At 46.4% G+C, this 17427-nt stretch overlaps 1 protein-coding gene across 1 annotated transcript in view; it reads left to right on the top strand.

Moving 5' to 3' along the window:
* Positions 1–17427, top strand: part of Vps53 (vacuolar protein sorting 53) — a 363462-nt gene that overhangs the window by 282374 nt on the left and 63661 nt on the right. The window contains exons 14-15 of the mRNA XM_068378791.1: positions 3136–3326; positions 11891–11939. Coding sequence (XP_068234892.1) covers positions 3136–3326; positions 11891–11939 — 240 coding nt within the window. The remainder of the gene's footprint in view (positions 1–3135; positions 3327–11890; positions 11940–17427) is intronic.

Below are 17427 nucleotides of genomic sequence, written 5' to 3'. Positions count from 1 at the left end.
ACATCATTGGGACAGGATGGCCGTTTATGCGTTCCCCCCTACTGCTTAGTAATGAGGCTTTTGAACAAAGTATGGGCATCGCAAGATCTATCGATGACTCATAGCTCCAATGTTGCAATGTGCAGAATGGTTTCCGGACCTCCTATATCTGCTCACAGAAGTGTCGAGCAAGCTCCCTCCACTTTCCGATCTACTCAAACAACCATACGCAAAGCTTTTCCACAAGGCGGTAGCCTCACTAAGTCTTCATGCTTGGAAGTTATCCAATATCTCCTGTCAACAAGAGGCTTTTTGCAGGCAGTTGCGAAGAGGATGTCAAGATACCTCTGGGAGTCGTCCTCGGCTGTCTATCAGGTTAAGTGGGCAATCTTTTGTGGTTGGTCTCGTGGAAGGGGTATTGTTCTTCTCGGTGCCACTATACCAATGATAGTGAAGTTCTTGTTATACCTCAGGGAAGAAAAACTGTTCGGTCTCGGTGAAAGATTACCGCTTAGCCTTGAGCCTTACGTGTAGAGAGACTGGAGTTAACATTCCCTCCCCGACGGAATTGTCTCTCCTCATAATGAGTTCTGAGCATACTTGCCCTCTGCCAGAAGTCAGGCCACCTCTTTGGAACGTAGCACATGTACTACGAACCCTACATCAGTCATCAAACCACGACTTGACTCTTAAGATGGTTTTCCCTTCTCACCCTGGCCTCTGCAAAGAGTCAGTTAGCTGTATGATCTGTCCTACAATGTTGCCTATTCTTGCCCACTCCAGTATCTCAGGCCCCCAGAGTGGAAGATGACTTTAGTCCTCAAGGCTCTTACTCGTACCTTGTTCGAGCCTTTGGGGAGGTAGTCAGACAGGGATCCTATTCTTAAGACTGTCTTTCTACTAGGTTTAGAATTAGTCACCCATGCTGAGGGGTGGAAGGAGGTCTCCTTCATATTTGCACTGGACTTTGTGGCCAAAATAAAGAACCCGGCGACGCATGATTGCAGGTTTGAGTCTTTTTCCATCTCCTCTCTTTGGGAGAGGATCAAGAGATGCTCTTGTGTACCGTGAGACCTCTGCATTGCTATCTGAAAAGGACCTGACAGTTCAGGATTGAGTGTCAGAGACTTTTTTGTTACCAATGACAGCTCCAAGGAACAAGATCGCTTTCAGGCTTCGTGAGACAATCTATAGAGCATACGTCTCAATTGAAAAGAGAATCGTGGTGCCAGCAATGATCAGAGCTCATGAAATCATGGATATTGGCCCCACTCTTGCCTATAGAAAAAACCTGTCAATGGGCCAGATGATTAAGTCGGTGTCTGGAAAAGGCAGACCACTTTCACGTCCTTTTGCTTGCAAGAGTAGACGTTAAAGTCTCCCGATACCTTGTACTTAGCCCTGTGGTAGCTCCTCAAGTAGTGTAGCCAGCCAAGGATTCACATGGGACAATGATGCATCTTGTCCATGGTAACGTGTAGATGGAAGTTTGGAATGAACAGTAGCATGACCAGCTCTTCTCCTTCATTTTTGTATCCCCTCCTCTCGAGGAGCTAGTGGTTAAATTTTTATATGCTGGGTGGCCCTGATGCTGGTAAGTTTCACTTCAGAGCTCATTCTCTTGATCTACAAAAGTATCTATCATCCCCCAATAATCATCATACTTGATATTTGTTTCCATCTGACACCCTTCGGGGGAAGGGGATTTCCACTTTCATCAGGTACATGTTTACATGTACAGTCATGGTTCTGTCAATCTTTCATCACTATGATAGTCAGGTGGGGGTTGCTGGGGTCATCGCTTTGCCTTTGCACTGATCACTTCCAGGGATGAAAATAAACCTTCCAGCTTGGGAACCAGGCAACTTCCAACCCACCAAGGAGTGAGTCTCCTAATTAAAGGATGAGAGTTTGTATGGCATGTAGGAAAATATGAAATATTTTTAAAGTAATATGTATTTTTCCCAACTATACAAACCTGAGTCCTTTAATCCAACTTCCCGTCTCGACCTACCCTCTCAGTCTTGGGCCAAAAGGCCAAAGTTGAAGGCTTTCTGGGTGGAAAGGGGGCAGAGCTACTCACTCTACACCCTCACCAGCTTAATAGTGGCATGTAATCCAACTTAACAACCAACTCCTGCTTGTGCTGAATCAATCTCCCTAAGTAAATGCTGGCCAGAGCACCAACCACCCATGGAGATACTACTGCTAGAGAATTATTGGGTCCTTTGACTGGCCAGACAGTACTGCATTGGATCTTTCTCTGGTTACGGCTGCACATACACCGAGTAGTCTGGCATATTCTTACATATTCTCCTCTTTCCTCATACATCTGACAACACTGAAATTACCAAACAATTCTTCTTAGCTCAAGAGGTTAACTACTACACTGTAATTGTTCAGTGGTTACTTTCCTCTGGGCAAGGGTAGAAGAGACTCTTTAGTTGTGGTAAGCAGTTCTGCTAAGAGAAGGACACTCCAAAATCAAACCATTATTCTCTAGTCCTGGGTAGTGCCATGGTCTTCCAATGTCTTGGGGTAGAGTTCACTTACTTGAGGGTACACTTGGGCACACTATTCTATCTTATTTATCTTCCTCTTGTTTTTTAACAGTTTTTATAGTTTATATATGAAAGATACATTTTAATGTTGTTACTGTTCTTAGAATATTGTATTTTAAGTGTTAATTTCTTCTCTCATAGTTTATTGTTTTCCTTTGTGGGCTATTTTCTCTGTTGGAACCCTTGGGCTTATAACATTGTGCTTTTCCAACTAGGGTTGTAGCTTAGCAAGTAATAATAATAATAATAATAATAATAATAATAATAATAATAATAATAATAATAATAATAATAATGATAATAATAATAATGATAATAATAATCAGGTTTGTATGGCTAGGAAAAATACAAATTATCTAAAAATTTGTTGATTTTATGTTGTAATGTATTCTTTGTTAGCCTTTAACAGGGAAGTCCTTTGGCCCCACAGGACCTGTCCAACATTAGAGTCTACTTCGTCAAATGTGCTTTTATGTTCTTTGCTCTTTATCAAGTCATTCTACATGCTTCTCTTTTTTTATTCTCATAATCTTTTCAGTATTGTTATTACTGTTTTGTATACTAACAGTGTTTGAACACATTTTTTTCTTTGCAGTGTATCGCATTGTTAGTAACTCATGTTGAGTGCTTGTGCGAACCAGCTCTAACATCAATGACCAAGGTTAACTGGATGATGGAGCAAACTGGTGACCAAAGTCCATATGTTACAGCCATAGCACAGCATATATCATCATCTGTACCCCTAGTTAGGCATAATTTACATACGTCTCGGAAGTACTTTACAAGGTAATGTAAGAAATTTTCACTTGAAATTACTTTAATTCATTTCTAATTACAGTAAACATAATGATTGTGTATAAAAGATACATACACTGATAAACTTTTAGAATAGATTTCTGAAATTAAGAAGTTTGCAGGATGTGATTCTATCTATTGGAGACATCTGGAGGCAAAGAGAAAACCCTTTTGTGGGATATTATGGTATATAAAAGACATACACTATAATTGATTATGTGGGTCCAGTGTTGATAGTACTGTATTTGATATAAATGGTAGTTTTAAGAGGTAAATGTTATGTGCCTATAGTTTTTATATGTTTCTGTGGTTAGGGAAATGAGAGTACAGTAGTATGATAAATATTTAATGAAAGAGGAACAAGTTTGTTAAATAAGAAAAAGAGAAAATGAGTGAAGTGTATTCACAGGTTTCCAGGTTGGTATGTTTTTGACGAATAATTCAAAAGAAAGCTACAGAACCTATTGAGAATTTAGGAGTGTTTAAAAGAGGAGGAAGATGGAAGGAATGTTTGTAGAAATGGCTCATTGGTACTGAGGATCAAATTGATGTGGACAGCACAACAATCAGATGGACCTAGTTCAGATGATGACTTGATAGCTTGTGCTCTGTCAAACAACTACACATTCATTTGTAGTATGATTTTTAGGTGTTTGGTTGCCACTAATATCACCAACTCTCATCTGTGTTGCGTAAGATCTCACAATCTTTATTTACTTGATGATAATTGGAATTCTGTCCCATAATTGGAATTCATAAACAGTAACTCCAACCCCTCCTTTTCCATAAAGATTCTGTAAAGGCGTATGTTGTAACTGTTTCTTTACATGCACAGCTAAATTCCTCTCTCACTCATGATATGTAGGAGATATATTTAGAATTTGTTAGCAAAATTTTACAACCATTTGTCATTTTGAACATAAGTATTTTTCAGTTTAGTGAGTTGGGATTTTTAATTTTTCTCATCATATCAACAGCTAAGTTTTGGAAATATAGTACCGTAGTGCCATGTTGTTTAATGAAGGGACTTTCACAAAATGTAAGCTAGTTTGTTCCGTAACTAGAATACAAACCACTATATTTAATAGGGGTATTACTTTCGGCGTAGCTGAAATGACGAGCCATTAATTTTTAACGAGGGTTTACTACCCACACCGCTAGTTAGCGGGGGTAGGGAGGGTAGCTTGCTACCGCTCCCCCTCGCACACCTGTGATTGAGGTCACTTTGCTTTCGGCTCGGATGGTGGTCAGACGTGTCTGCTTTCATCCTCGCCGTCATATTAACAGCCATTAATGCTTTTTGTTCTTTCTTTTTCTAGATTACTGTGTACTTGAAGTTGGCCTCTGCGACCATGCACACCTGCCCTGGTCTTCCCGACCGCCCCTGTGAAACATTCATGTCAGCGGTCGGGACTGATCCTCACGCCCTTTGTCCTTCTTGTAGGGGTAAACGGTGTGATAGTGTCAACAAGTGTAGTGAGTGTAGGGAGTGGTCTGCTTCCAGTGGGAGAGGTTTTCGCGACAGCGGAAGAAGAAGTCCAAGCGGGATGTTTCTCCTTCGAAGGTTGCTTCGAAGGAAGAAAAACCCTAGGCCTCTTCTTCCGTCACCCAAACCTCCTCCCAAGCTCCTACTCGGTCGGTCTCTTTCGAGAGACCGTCGAGTAGTAGTGTAGACCGAATTATTTCTAACCAACCTCGGGTCTCGAGAGATAACGTTGCTTCCCCTAGCGAAGCAGCTCCACCTCTCCCCCCAGGGGAGGCCGTGTCACTAACTTCCCTTTTTCAGATTTGGTCCTGCTTGGGACTCACGGGTTCGCCCTCCAAGGAGGTTTTGCTTGATTATATCCGCCTGGGTGCTGCTGTCAAGCAATCGTCGACACCGTCAGAGGTAGATTCCCTAACTCTTGTCGACGTTGTTGTGTCAGAGGTGTCCCATGCGGCTTCACCCATCTCCCCTGCCACTCCAGACTGTACGGTAGCTGACGGCTTAGTTTCCCCCCGTTCCTGACCATCCTCCAAGGGGGGAAACTAAGTTTATCATCAGTCTCTCCTGCTAGTGTTTCTTTCCCTCGGGGGAGTTCACTTACAGAGATTCCTCTTCGGAGGACTGCTGAAAGTCAGCTTGCTGATCCAACGGTCCCCAGAGGGCACATCTGTCGGAAGGCTCGCCTTCCTCTTCGCCATAGAGGCCTTCCTTCACCTGCGATGAGGAGGCGCCTCTTTGGTTCAACGTTGTCTATGCAGTCCCCCGCAGAGGAGCCTCTAGACCGATCTCTCATCACTGCACCTGCATTGGTCCTGGACCTCTCTGCAGATCGTTCGCGATCTCCTTCAGTGGAAGGTTGTCCTTTTAAAGGACACATCGACCTTCCAACCGACAGACCTGCGGACCTGCCATCGCCATTCCTGCATGGGCATAACAAGGCTCCACCTGAACGCGCTATTGCGCGCCAACAGGCCACGCGCCCACGCAACCTGACCAGCACTCAGTAGTAGCTCGTCAGGCCCCATCACTACAGCGCGCCACTTATCTTGCTCGCCCTAACACAGGGCAACAACCTAAAGCGCTTGCGCGCCAACATGCGCCTACGTGCCATCAGGAGCAGAGCACCAATATTCTCCCTCGCGCGAGCGCCATTATTTTCCCTCGTGCGAGTGTCAATATTCTCCCGCGCGCGAGCCTATGCATCACAAGGAACGACGTTCGGCAAGGTTACCATCGCCTCAATCCCCTCCCAGCAAGCGGGGATCCCAAAGCTACCGAAGTCGAACCCACCTTTCTTGTAAAGAAGGCGTCTGGAGGCTGGAGACCAGTCATCGACCTCTCAGCTCTGAACAAGTTTGTCAAACAAACTCCGTCTAACCCACCTATTCCAGTGACTCCTCCCAGGGATTCTTTAATCCCTTTCTCTTCAGGGGGTATGTCTGACAGTGCATCTGTCAGCCAACAGCCCTGGTTCAGTTCCCTGATCAGAGCCGTATCTCAGGCTTGCAAGCCTGTCCTCTCTGATCTAGGACACAGAACCATAGCTTCCTCTACCCCGCTGAAGAGGAAATGAGGGCGCTATCTAAGAGGTCCTCGACGGATCCCCAGGCTTCTTCAGTCGACTCTTTCTTGTAAAGAAGGCATCTGGAGGCTGGAGACCAGTCATCGACCTCTCAGCTCTGAACAAGTTTGTCAAACAAACTCCGTCGAACCCACCTATTCCAGTAACTCCTCCCAGGGATCCTTCAATCCCTTTCCCTTCAGGGGGTATGTCTGACAGTGCATCTGTCAGCCAACAGCCCTGGTTCAGTTCCCTGATCAGAGGCTTGCAAGCCTGTCCTCTCTGATCTAGGACACAGAACCATGGCTTCCTCTACCCCGCTGAAGAGGAAATGAGGAGTTCTGGACTCGGTCACTTCCCCGAGAGCGAAACTGACTCCACGCAGACCTTCAAGGCAAGTTCCTCCTATTCCTCAAACTAACTTTCCTTCCCTTTCAGACGAAGATCTCCCGTCACCAAGGGAATCACGCGAAGAGAGATTTTCCCCCATCGCACTAATGGAGGAAACCTTTCTTCACGCCGAGAGTTCCACACAGTCCGGTATTAGAAGGGACCTGCCACCCTCATCAATGTTGGAGTCTTACATCCCTCCCCAGACGGAATCCAAAGACTCCAAAACATTGCCAAAGTCCTCCACTAGGGCTAGGATGGAGCCAGCCAGCCACTCAGGGAATGTCTGCAATTCTTCCCAAGAAGAGCCTTTGGGGATAGAAGGAGACTTCGCTGCAAGTCCTACAACAGGAGGACACCAGCAGGAGTCAGAACACGTTTTGGCAGGTTCTGACTCTAATGAGGGCTCTCAACGGGTTTTCCGACCCAGATATCCCTCCCTCGTGAGGACAAAGACAGTCCTAGACCGCGTCTTTGGTACTAAAAGCCCGCTAAGACCAGTGCAGCCCTGGACTGGTTTCAGGGGGTAAAGAGTACCAGGGACAATATCACCCAGCAGCTCTCCGAGATGTCCTCCTCCAACCGTTCCAGTACCACCAACAAGCTCCTCCCACCTCCTCGCGTACAGCAGAGGAGGTACTTCGAGATCCTGGAGGAGCCTTGTTTAACTCTTCCACTGCACCACTTTTTGGAAGAGCTAACCAGGGGAGTCCCTCTTGAGAGACTCTCCAACTGGCAGGTCTCGCTCTGGGCACCCGAGATCCTCAACCAGCAGAAGGTTGCGAAGTGTGCAATGCAAGCTACTTTGTGGCTTGATATCTGGTTGGGGACCTTAGGTATCCTGGTACGTTCTGAGGATTTCTCCAAGGAACGTACCAGGAAAGCTATGGAAACCTTCCTCCTCTCAGGTACTCGCATGATCGAGTTTCTGGCCCACCAAATCTCGAACTTGTGGGCAAATACCTTCCTGAAACGTCGGGATGCAGTAGCTGAGAGATTCCACCAGAAGTCCCCTAGCGCTGAGATCAATAGGCTCAGACATTCCTCCATAGAGGGGTCTGTTCTGTTCGAGCCTCAGGATGTGGAACATGCTGCTGAGAGGTGGAGGAAGTCACATCAAGACTCCCTCCTCCATAAAGCTTTAACATCAAAGCCCTATAAGCCTCCAGCACCACAGCAGTCCCGTCCAGCCAAGACCACTACGACGACAACTGTAGCGAAGACGATGGTGTCTGAGCCCTTTCCTGTCAAAAAAAGGAAAGGCAAGAAGTCCTCCAGGGGAGGCAAAAATCCTAGAGGGAGCAGCTGAGGCCCCAAATGCTAGGATAGGCAGTTCCCCTGCATTTCCGCCAGTGGGGGGATGCCTACAAAGTTGCGCAAACAGATGGAAGCAACTCGGGGCCGATTCCTGGACAATCTCTGTGATCAGTCTAGGATATCGCGTCCCGTTCATAACATCTCTACCTCCCCTGACTAAGAATCCAGTGTCATTAAACTCCCTTGCCATGGGATCAGCAAGGGGGCAAGCCCTTCGGGCAAAAGTCTAGACCCTGTTGAAGAAGGGCGCTATCCAAGAGGTCCTCGACGGATCCCCAGGCTTCTTCAGTCGACTCTTTCTTGTAAAGAAGGCGTCTGGAGGCTGGAGACCAGTCATCGACCTCTCAGCTCTGAACAAGTTTGTCAAACAAACTCCGTTCAGCATGGAGACAGCAGACACGGTCAGACTAGCAGTAAGACCGCAAGACTTCATGTGCACACTGGATTTAAAGGATGCGTATTTCCAGATCCCAGTCCGTCCGTCTTCAAGGTAGTACTCGAGATTCAGCCTGGACAACAGAAAATACCAGTTCAAGGTGCTGTGCTTCGGTCTTTCCACAGCACCACAAGTCTTCACCAGAGTGTCATAGTATCATATTGGGCACACAGGATTGGCATCCGTCTCCTCCGTTATCTGGACGACTAGCTAATCCTAGCAGACTCGGTGTCAACCCTTCTTCAACACTGAGACAAACTTCTGAGACTTTGCCAAGATTTGGGGATCATGGTAAATCTCGAGAAGTCCTCCCTGCTTCCCACTCAAAGACTGGTATACTTAAGCTATGATTATAGACACCACTCTCCACAAAGCCTTCCCATCAGACGACAGGATAGCAAGGCTGAGGAAGGTCGCAAGACCTTTTCTCAGACGAGAAGAACTTCCAGCCCAATCGTGGCTACGTCTCCTCGGTCACCTTTCATCACTAGCCCGTCTAGTTCCCAATGGTCGCCTCAGGATGAGATCCCTCCAGTGGCAACGCAAGTCCCGGTGGAATCAAGCTTGCAACTCCCCGGACATCCAGATCCCCATGGGACCTGCGGAACTGACGGATCTCCAGTGGTGGGTGGCAGACGAGAACCTACGAAAGGGAGTGGATCTTCTCGGCCTCCCCCCCGAATCTGATGCTGTTTTCAGATGCTTCAAAAATAAGGGTTGGGGGCCCAAGTGCTGCACCACACTACCTCTGACCTCTGGTCAGAGTCAGAAAAGTACCTCCACATTAATCTCCTAGAGATGAAGGCCATCTTTCTAGCCCTTCAACAGTTCCAACAGTACCTGGCAAGTCACTCTGTGGTGGTGATGAGCGACAACACCACAGTAGTGGCCTACATCAACAAGCATGGAGGTACTTTTTCGCAGCAACTATCCCATCTAGCATTAGAGATACTGAGATGAGCTGAAATGCACTCGATACCACTATCGGCACACTTCATTCCGGGCTAGAGGAATGTGCTCGCCGACAACCTGAGCAGAGCATCTCAGATAGTGAGTACCGAGTGGTCTTTGGATCATCTAGTATCCAACAAAGTCCTGACTTTGTGGGGTTCTCCAACTGTGGACCTCTTCGCAACGGCCCTGAACTTCAGGCTCCCGCTGTACTGTTCCCCACTCCCAGACCCCAAGGCTCTCTTGCAAGATGCTTTCCAACAACGGTGGGACAACATCGACGTTTACGCCTTTCCCCCATTCTGTCTGATTAGGAGGGTACTCAACAAGACCAGAACATCGGTCATTCTTTCAATGACCCTCATACCTCCGCTATGGAATCACGCAGAATGGTTCCCGGACCTTCTGCAACTCCTAACGGAGCCTCCGAGAGAACTCCCTCCACGACACAATCTACCTAAACAACCACACGTCAACATCTTCCACAAAGCCGTAGCTTCACTACGACGTCACGCCTGGAGACTATCCAGCATCTCCTCTCTGAGAGAGGATTTTCGCAACAAGTTGCGATCAGGATGTCTGGACATCTGCGGAAGTCATCAGCAGCAGTCTACCGGGCAAAATGGAAAGTCTTCTGTGGTTGGTGTCGTAGAAGGGGTATCTCTCCATTCGATGTCACTATTCCAGCAATAGCGGAGTTCCTCGTGTATTTGCGTGAAGAAATGCGCCTATCATTCTCGGCAGTGAAAGGCTATCACTCAGCCTTAAGGCTCGCCTTCAGACTGAAAGAAATGGACATTTCTTCATTGCTAAAACTTACCTGCCCCCAGTTGGAAGTGAGACCTCCTCCATGGAACGTGGTACGAGTTCTCAGGTCTCTTAAGAGACCTCCCTATGAACCATTACGCCAGGCATCAGATCGCCACCTGACTTGGAAGACGGTGTTCCTGCTAGCTTTGGCCTCGGCCAAGCGAGTCAGCGAACTTCATGGTCTCTCGTATGACATCGCCCATTCAAGGGGATGGGGAGAGGTAACGTTCAGCTTCGTCCCTGAGTTTATTGCTAAGACTCAGAACCCGGGAGTAGTGGATCCTCGATTCGACTCCTTCCGGATTTCTAGTCTCCGTACTGTAACAGATGACCCAGACCATCTCTTACTATGCCCAGTAAGGAGCTTGAGGCAGTACCTCAAGAGAGCAGCCGCTGCCCGTCCTTCATGTCGCCCTGAGCACATGATGTCAGGGGCATAGCTATGTCCCCGGCCTTCAAAAGAAATTTTTCAGTGACGCAGGTTCTTCAAGCTGGGGTGTGGAGACGACAGAACACGTTCACATCCCACTACCTGCAAGACATGACCCACAGGAGACTCGATACTTTTTTTATCGGTCCTGTGGTGGCTGCACAACAGATGGTTTAAATCCTCAAGCTCCTTATTGGACAAGTAGCAGAAGGTTGAGGGCATTGTTACCCGGTTTTAGTCATTATGAATGAAAAGGTTTGACTGGCCCTTATTCTTTTCTTCATCATCCCCTCTCTTGGGGAAAGCAGCATCCTGGGTTCTCTACATAGCTGACCTCAAACCACTGTAGGTAAATCATGCTTCCTTGTGGTCCTAGTATTGTATTAAGATTAATACTGTTACATCCCCATACTCTGACGACGTGGTAATGGGAAAGTCCTAGTGTACAAGTTTCCATCTAAAGAACTTTGGAACAACTTTCTAGGACGAGTGGAACAACTTTCTAGGACGAGTCACGCTTCTACATACCTTCACACACAGCGTGCGTAGGCCGCAGACCTTGCGTAGCAAGGCTTTAGCGAGGTGCAGGAGCTCCTTATTTCTTGATTGCTAACACACTCAGATATGGAGCCCCCGGGTCAAGCCAAAAAGCCAGACTGGCTGGGACATCCACCCTTCCTAATGGGTGAGTTACCCCTATTAAATAGCGTGGTTTGTATTCCAGTTATGGAACAAATGACAAATTCGTAGATAATTTGTATTTTTCCTAACTATACAAACTTTAGCTATTTAGTCAAACTTGCCCGCCAGCCTTATCCCCCTTGAAGTCCTACCTCCAGGCAAAGTGAGCTCAATCACAGGTGTGTGAGGGGGAGCGGTAGCAAGCTACCCTCCCTGCCCCCACTAACTAGCGGTGTGGGTAGTAAACCCTCGTTGAAAATTAATGGCTCGTCATTTCAGCTACGCCGAAAGTAATACCCCAATTAAATAGCTAAGGTTTGTATAGTTAGGAAAAATACAAATTATCAATGAATTTGTCATATTGTATGTAGCAAATTAAAAAAAAAAAACCCTTAGATTTCTCTCTTATTCAAGTATTTTTTATTATAGTTGTGTATTTATTTGTAATTTGTTTTGATTATGTAATTACAAATACCTGTTATTTATGTTTCAGGTTTTGTGATAAATTGGCAGCTGCAATCCTCAACAAATTTGTTCAACAGGTACTGTATTTTTCTTTGAATTAAACTCTTACTCTTCATGGTGAACAGATATATTATTTATAGTGTTAATGCATTTGTGTAAATATATGAACCCTTGATGTACACATTTTTACCTCAGCATAATTTGTAGTGATTATCCAAAACTGTAGTTCTTTAAGTTCAAAACTGCTTACCACAATAATAATTATGTATGTAGAACACTTAAAAAAAAGCCAATTTATATCACTTAAAAACAAGTCAGTGTTTTTTGTTCCGATGCGATATACAAACCTCATAATCATTTAATATAGGAATTCGCTTCAGTGCAGCCGAAACAACCGAAGAGAAAGAAAACCAGGCAGTTGGTCTGATTGTTTGGCTGGCGGTATGGGACGGAGCTTAGCTCCCCCCTCCCCCCCCACCGCCAGCCCACTTTCCTCATTCGCTTCAGCTCAACGTGGATAGTTGAGCTACACTCCGCCCTCTACGCTGCAGCCCGTGTGCTTGTGTACTAGTGATTATGTGATTGTTATGGAGGAGAAAGTTACTTGTAAGATGCAATGTTGTGCAGGCTGTGGCGGGTGCTGCAGTAGGTGGCTTTCGTCACCTTCTGTAGACCCGGACATTCTCTGCCTGACATGCAGGGGAAAACCTTGCTCTCCAGGCTCTCCCTGCTGTGAGTGTGAATCCTGGTCGCCCTTGCAGTGGCAAGCTTTCGAGAATCAAGGCAAATATCACCGGACCCATAAAGCTGCTTCTGCTTTGCAGAGCTCGCCTCTATCGAAGAGGAAGAAGGGGGGCCAGTGGTAAATGTGTCATGTCAAGAGACTGCCACAGCGAAGTCTACTCACACCCTCTCCGAGTCTGAGGAGGGTGTGAGTATGATTTTGGGAAGCTCGGATTCACAGCCTAGCGCGGATTTCTTGGGTTTCGCCGGGGGAGTGGGTGACCTTAGCGCTCCTGCTACTTCGGCGATCTCGAGTGACACCCAACAGATTGTTGGACCCTCTGATTCCGATGATGACACATTACCTGGTTAGATGGGGGAACTTTGGGTATCTCTTGGATTATCAGGTAAGCCTGACTTGAATTTGTTAAAACGCTGTTTAACTCTGGCGGACGAGCTTGAACAACTTCATTTGAATGATCCGATTGTTGATGAACACGTGAATGTAACTGATTTTCTAACTTTATCAAGTCCCATGTTCCCTGATACCCCTGTTGTTGTTGTTGTTGACCATTTACCTGATAAAGCATTTGTTCCTGGCAAAATACAAACTTTTTCCATGGGTAAAATAACTGCAGGAGTCCCTTATAAAACAAGGGAGAGTAATGTTTTAAACACTGAGATTTCGTTAACGTCTGCTGGCAAACCCTTTACAGCTTTACCCGCAAGTCATTTAAAATTAAAATCTGCTAAAACTCCTGCTGATACAAGACATTTTTCAGGTTCACCACGTTCACCGACCACGGCTCTTCCTACGGACATGGCTCAGGTATCTCCTATGGCTTCGAAGCAGAGATTCAGTGCACCCTCTACTTTGATTTTAGCTGAAGATACATTTTTTCATCCTCGTCCAGTGTCGTCTGCTGTTGTCTCGACCACCGTTCTAGTACCTCGGAGGGGGCACAAGAAGAGGAAGCGTAAGCGGTATTCCTCTCCTAGTTCCTCCTCCTCTCTCTCCTCCTCTTGAAACTTGTGAGTTAGAGAAAGGCGAGACTTCTAGCGATTGATCTTGAAGCCCAGGTGTTCCAGGAACTGGATCACCTTTCCAGCCGCTTGCAGACAAGTAGTCTTGGATGCTGCCCTTACCAGCCAATCGTCCAGGTATGCTACTACTTGTACTCCTTCGGAGCGTAGTTGCTGGACAATCTTGTCCGCTAGCTGTTGGAATACCTTTGGGGCTATGTTTAGACCTAAGGGCATAGCTGTGAAGACATATTTTGTCTTCTGTAGCCTGAATCCTAGGTAGGAGGAGAGGGGGTGACTGACTGGTAGGTGCCAGTAAGCATCTGCCAGGTCTATTGAGACTGTGTATGCCCCTATTTGGTAGAACCATCCTTATGTGTTGCAATGTAAGCATCCAGAAATTATTGTTCTCGATGAACTTGTTGAGTGGAGACAAGTCTAGAATGACTCTGGGTTTGTCCGAGTCTTTCTTGGGAACAGAAAACAGCCTTCCCTGGAATTTTGATGGATTTTGATTTGCTCATAACCTTCTTATTCAAGAGTTCTGAGCTATATTCTTCCAACAAGGGGGTTGAGTGTTGGAAGAAGTGGGGTGGATTTTTGTTCCATTTCCAACCAAGTCCATTTATAATTTGGCTGTAGGCCCAGGGATCGAATGTCCAACGATCCCGAAAGTGGAAAAGTCTGCCTCCTACCTGGAACCTCTCATTACTTGTTTCCGTGACCGCGTCCTCCTCCACCCTTGGGGGTTTACCGGAGGATCCTCTTTTTGGGCCCTTACATTTGTAGGGCCGATAGGTGGTCGAGTGCCTTTCAAAGCCTGGATTAAACACATGTGACTGGCTACCAGCTGTTGAGGGACCATCTGGAAGGTGGTTTGCGGCTGGGCAACCATTTGAGGCATCGTGGTCATGGTCACCAGAAATTGTGCAGTTCTAATGAAGATTTCATCTTTGAGGACATGCCCCACTTTTGGAGAAGGTTCCTATTCTCTGTGGTGGCTTTGGCAATGACTTCTTGGACCACTTCCTGTGGGAAAGGGTCTTCACCCCAGATACATGATGAAATCAGTTTTCTGGGTTCGTGTTTCACCGTTGTTGTGGCAAACACATGCTCTCTACAAGTCCTTTTTTGACCTGAGAAAAGCATGCAAATCCATCACAAGGGAGGGGCGTTATTTAAGGCCTGCACACATTTCCAAGCAGTTCTGATAAGACAGGGAGGTGGCAAGACTATCTTTCGTCTCCTGTTCCCTTCTCAAAAGATGGTTTGGCAACTTTGGAAGGTTCTCATTAAACTGCTGGCCTGCTATCTCCGGATCCAACTTCGAAAGGGGGAAGGCTCTAGAGGAACGAGCAATGAAGGTTGGGTGCTTCTTGCTCAATGCTGAGACTTTGGAGTTAGTATACCCGGCTCCTTTCTGGGTCTTGGTAAGGATGGCTTGTGCCTTGTCATGTGCGAGGACAATGACTTCCTTCGGTATAGTCTCCTTGCAGGATTTAGGTTCATCTCGCAGTCTCACATAGCAATCTAGGTACGCTGAAAGCTGGGCCAGAATTGGAGCTCTTCAAGGGGTTTGAAACCCAACTTCTCTGAGATATAAAGCTTCCCATTCACCATGGGCATGTATCCTGTCTACCTCCTGGGGTTGGTTTCGGATATTTTAAGGGACTTAGCAAAGTCCCTGGAAGCGCCAGGGCGTTTCCCTTCCTGTACCTCTCTCTTTAACTCTTTGAGATCTTGCTTTATCTCCTCTTGTTCCTTCCGGAACAGTGTCAACATCTGCTGGATCGACTCTAGGAGTGCGTCACTCCTGCCGACCTGTCTAGCCAGTTTGGGAGTTGGGGCTGAAGAGGTTGACGGCATAGGTTGATATGCCGACGACACAGTGAGCTGAGGGACCTCAGTCACCGTCAAAACGAATCCTTCTTCCTCTGTGGGTGGTTGAACCACTTCTTATTCAGGGCCTTTTTGCAGTAGGTCCTGTCCAGTGTCAATGGACACCGACATTCGTTCTTGGTGGATGTCCAAGCCTTGCAGTGCCTTGTTGATATCTGCGTCCACTGTCCATTGGATAAAGGGAGGCTGGACCTGTACCTAAGGGACAAACGTATTGATTGAGCCTTAGGGAACAGTAGGCACTTCAGAGATTTGTTAGATAGGTAAGGTCCCAGAGAGTTCTTCTGGAAGCCTCATACTCACCTTCAAAGGGTTTCCCGCGCTGTATCCCTTGACTCTGTAGTGTCAGGGATATCTTTTCCAAATCCGTCGGTTTGCAAGGTCAAGCGATTGGAACGACCCTTCGGGTCCCAGTACCTCAGGGATCCAGATACGATGCAGCAGGGGGCATGAGACCTGTACATCGTAGGCCCACAAAGTTCTTACTCTTGTGGTTGCAGAACACAACTGTACACTTCACCATTGGCTCCTCCTGTAAGGGAGAAAAAGGGTGAAATGAGTACTTAGTTGTTTATATCATTGATATAATGCATATATAAAAAATAGTAATGCATACTATTATATTTAATAGCTTAGGATAGTAAGCTAGAAAGGAAATAGGAAAGACCCATATCTGTGTTTCCTCTCACCGGCAGTTGCTGAGACCTCCATCAATACAGTATCAATATTTAAATTCCTTATAAGGGAAAATACAGAGTGGAATAACTCGTACGTAGAGCCGTAGCTAGTAAATATTTATACCAACTCCTCCACCTGTAAAATATTAATACTGAGTGGTGTTTCATGAGTGTCCCGATAATCAAAGGATTCATCAGGGTGTTGAGGGAATGCTTCAACCTCAGCATGTTATGCAGTCCCAACAATAGACTGCAAAAGGATAAACAGAGTATATTAGAAATACTTGTGCTGCTGTATTGTTATATACTGTAGTTTTCCAATTACTGTATTGTTATATACTGTAGTTTTACTGGCTACTTTATTGTTGTATTCTATAGTTTTACCAGTACACTATCAGGGTTAGGCTAGTGCCTGACGGCACTAAGTGATAGAGAGAGAAAGAATGGAAAGGAGGGGTTCCTATTATTATGGTTTAGCACAATAAATGGAAGTGTAGGAGGGCTACTACCGCCAACTGTCTCCTTGCCAGAATGAGAATTTTAATGGAATGGGAGGAATAGATCAGATTCTAGCTTCCATCCAGCCAAATATTTTGCTGCCAGCTGTACTGCCAGTTGCGAGGTCTGTGGATGGCAGTCCAAGAGAGGACTGAAGAATTCTCAACAGAATATTGGGTCTCCCACCGGCAGCCATCAGGGCCGGCTCAGTCTTCCCCTCGGGGCATTCGCTACCGGTGAACAAAAGACATAAGGGGAAGTTGGCCAAGGCGGCAACCTAACCGCCGCTGGTAGGGTCCCGGCCGGCAAATAGCCAACCCAGCAAGCCGGGATGATTGTAGTATACTGACCAAAAGAATGCTGTGACGGCTAGGCCGACGCTAAAGGATAGAGTGGGGGAGGGAAAATCGTCTTATAGTTTGCAGGGGAGAAAGGCGGCGGCAGCGGCAGGTATGCCGCCTACTTTCGGTAGTAAACTAAGGAAGCATAGCTTCTCTTGCCGACAACGTCGTGAGCGGCAGAGGAATCACGATTCCCCTGTCGGCGACATTGTTGGCTACAAGACAATACACCCTGAGTTACTGTCATACTTCGAGGCCGGGATACTCGGCGGCAAAGAAGATTGACGGTAAAACTATCTAAGTCAAGACGAAAAATTAGGTTGCTGCTTGGGATGGTGGCGCTCATAGGGGAGGAAGGGTTTATCCTCTTTTGTCTAAAAGAGAAACGTATCAAATTATACCAA

Source organism: Palaemon carinicauda, chromosome 8 (assembly GCF_036898095.1).
Source record: "Palaemon carinicauda isolate YSFRI2023 chromosome 8, ASM3689809v2, whole genome shotgun sequence".
Classification (NCBI taxonomy): Eukaryota; Metazoa; Arthropoda; class Malacostraca; order Decapoda; family Palaemonidae; genus Palaemon; species Palaemon carinicauda.
Note: the sequence above shows the minus strand (reverse complement) of the source record. Positions and strands in the feature narration are given on the sequence as shown.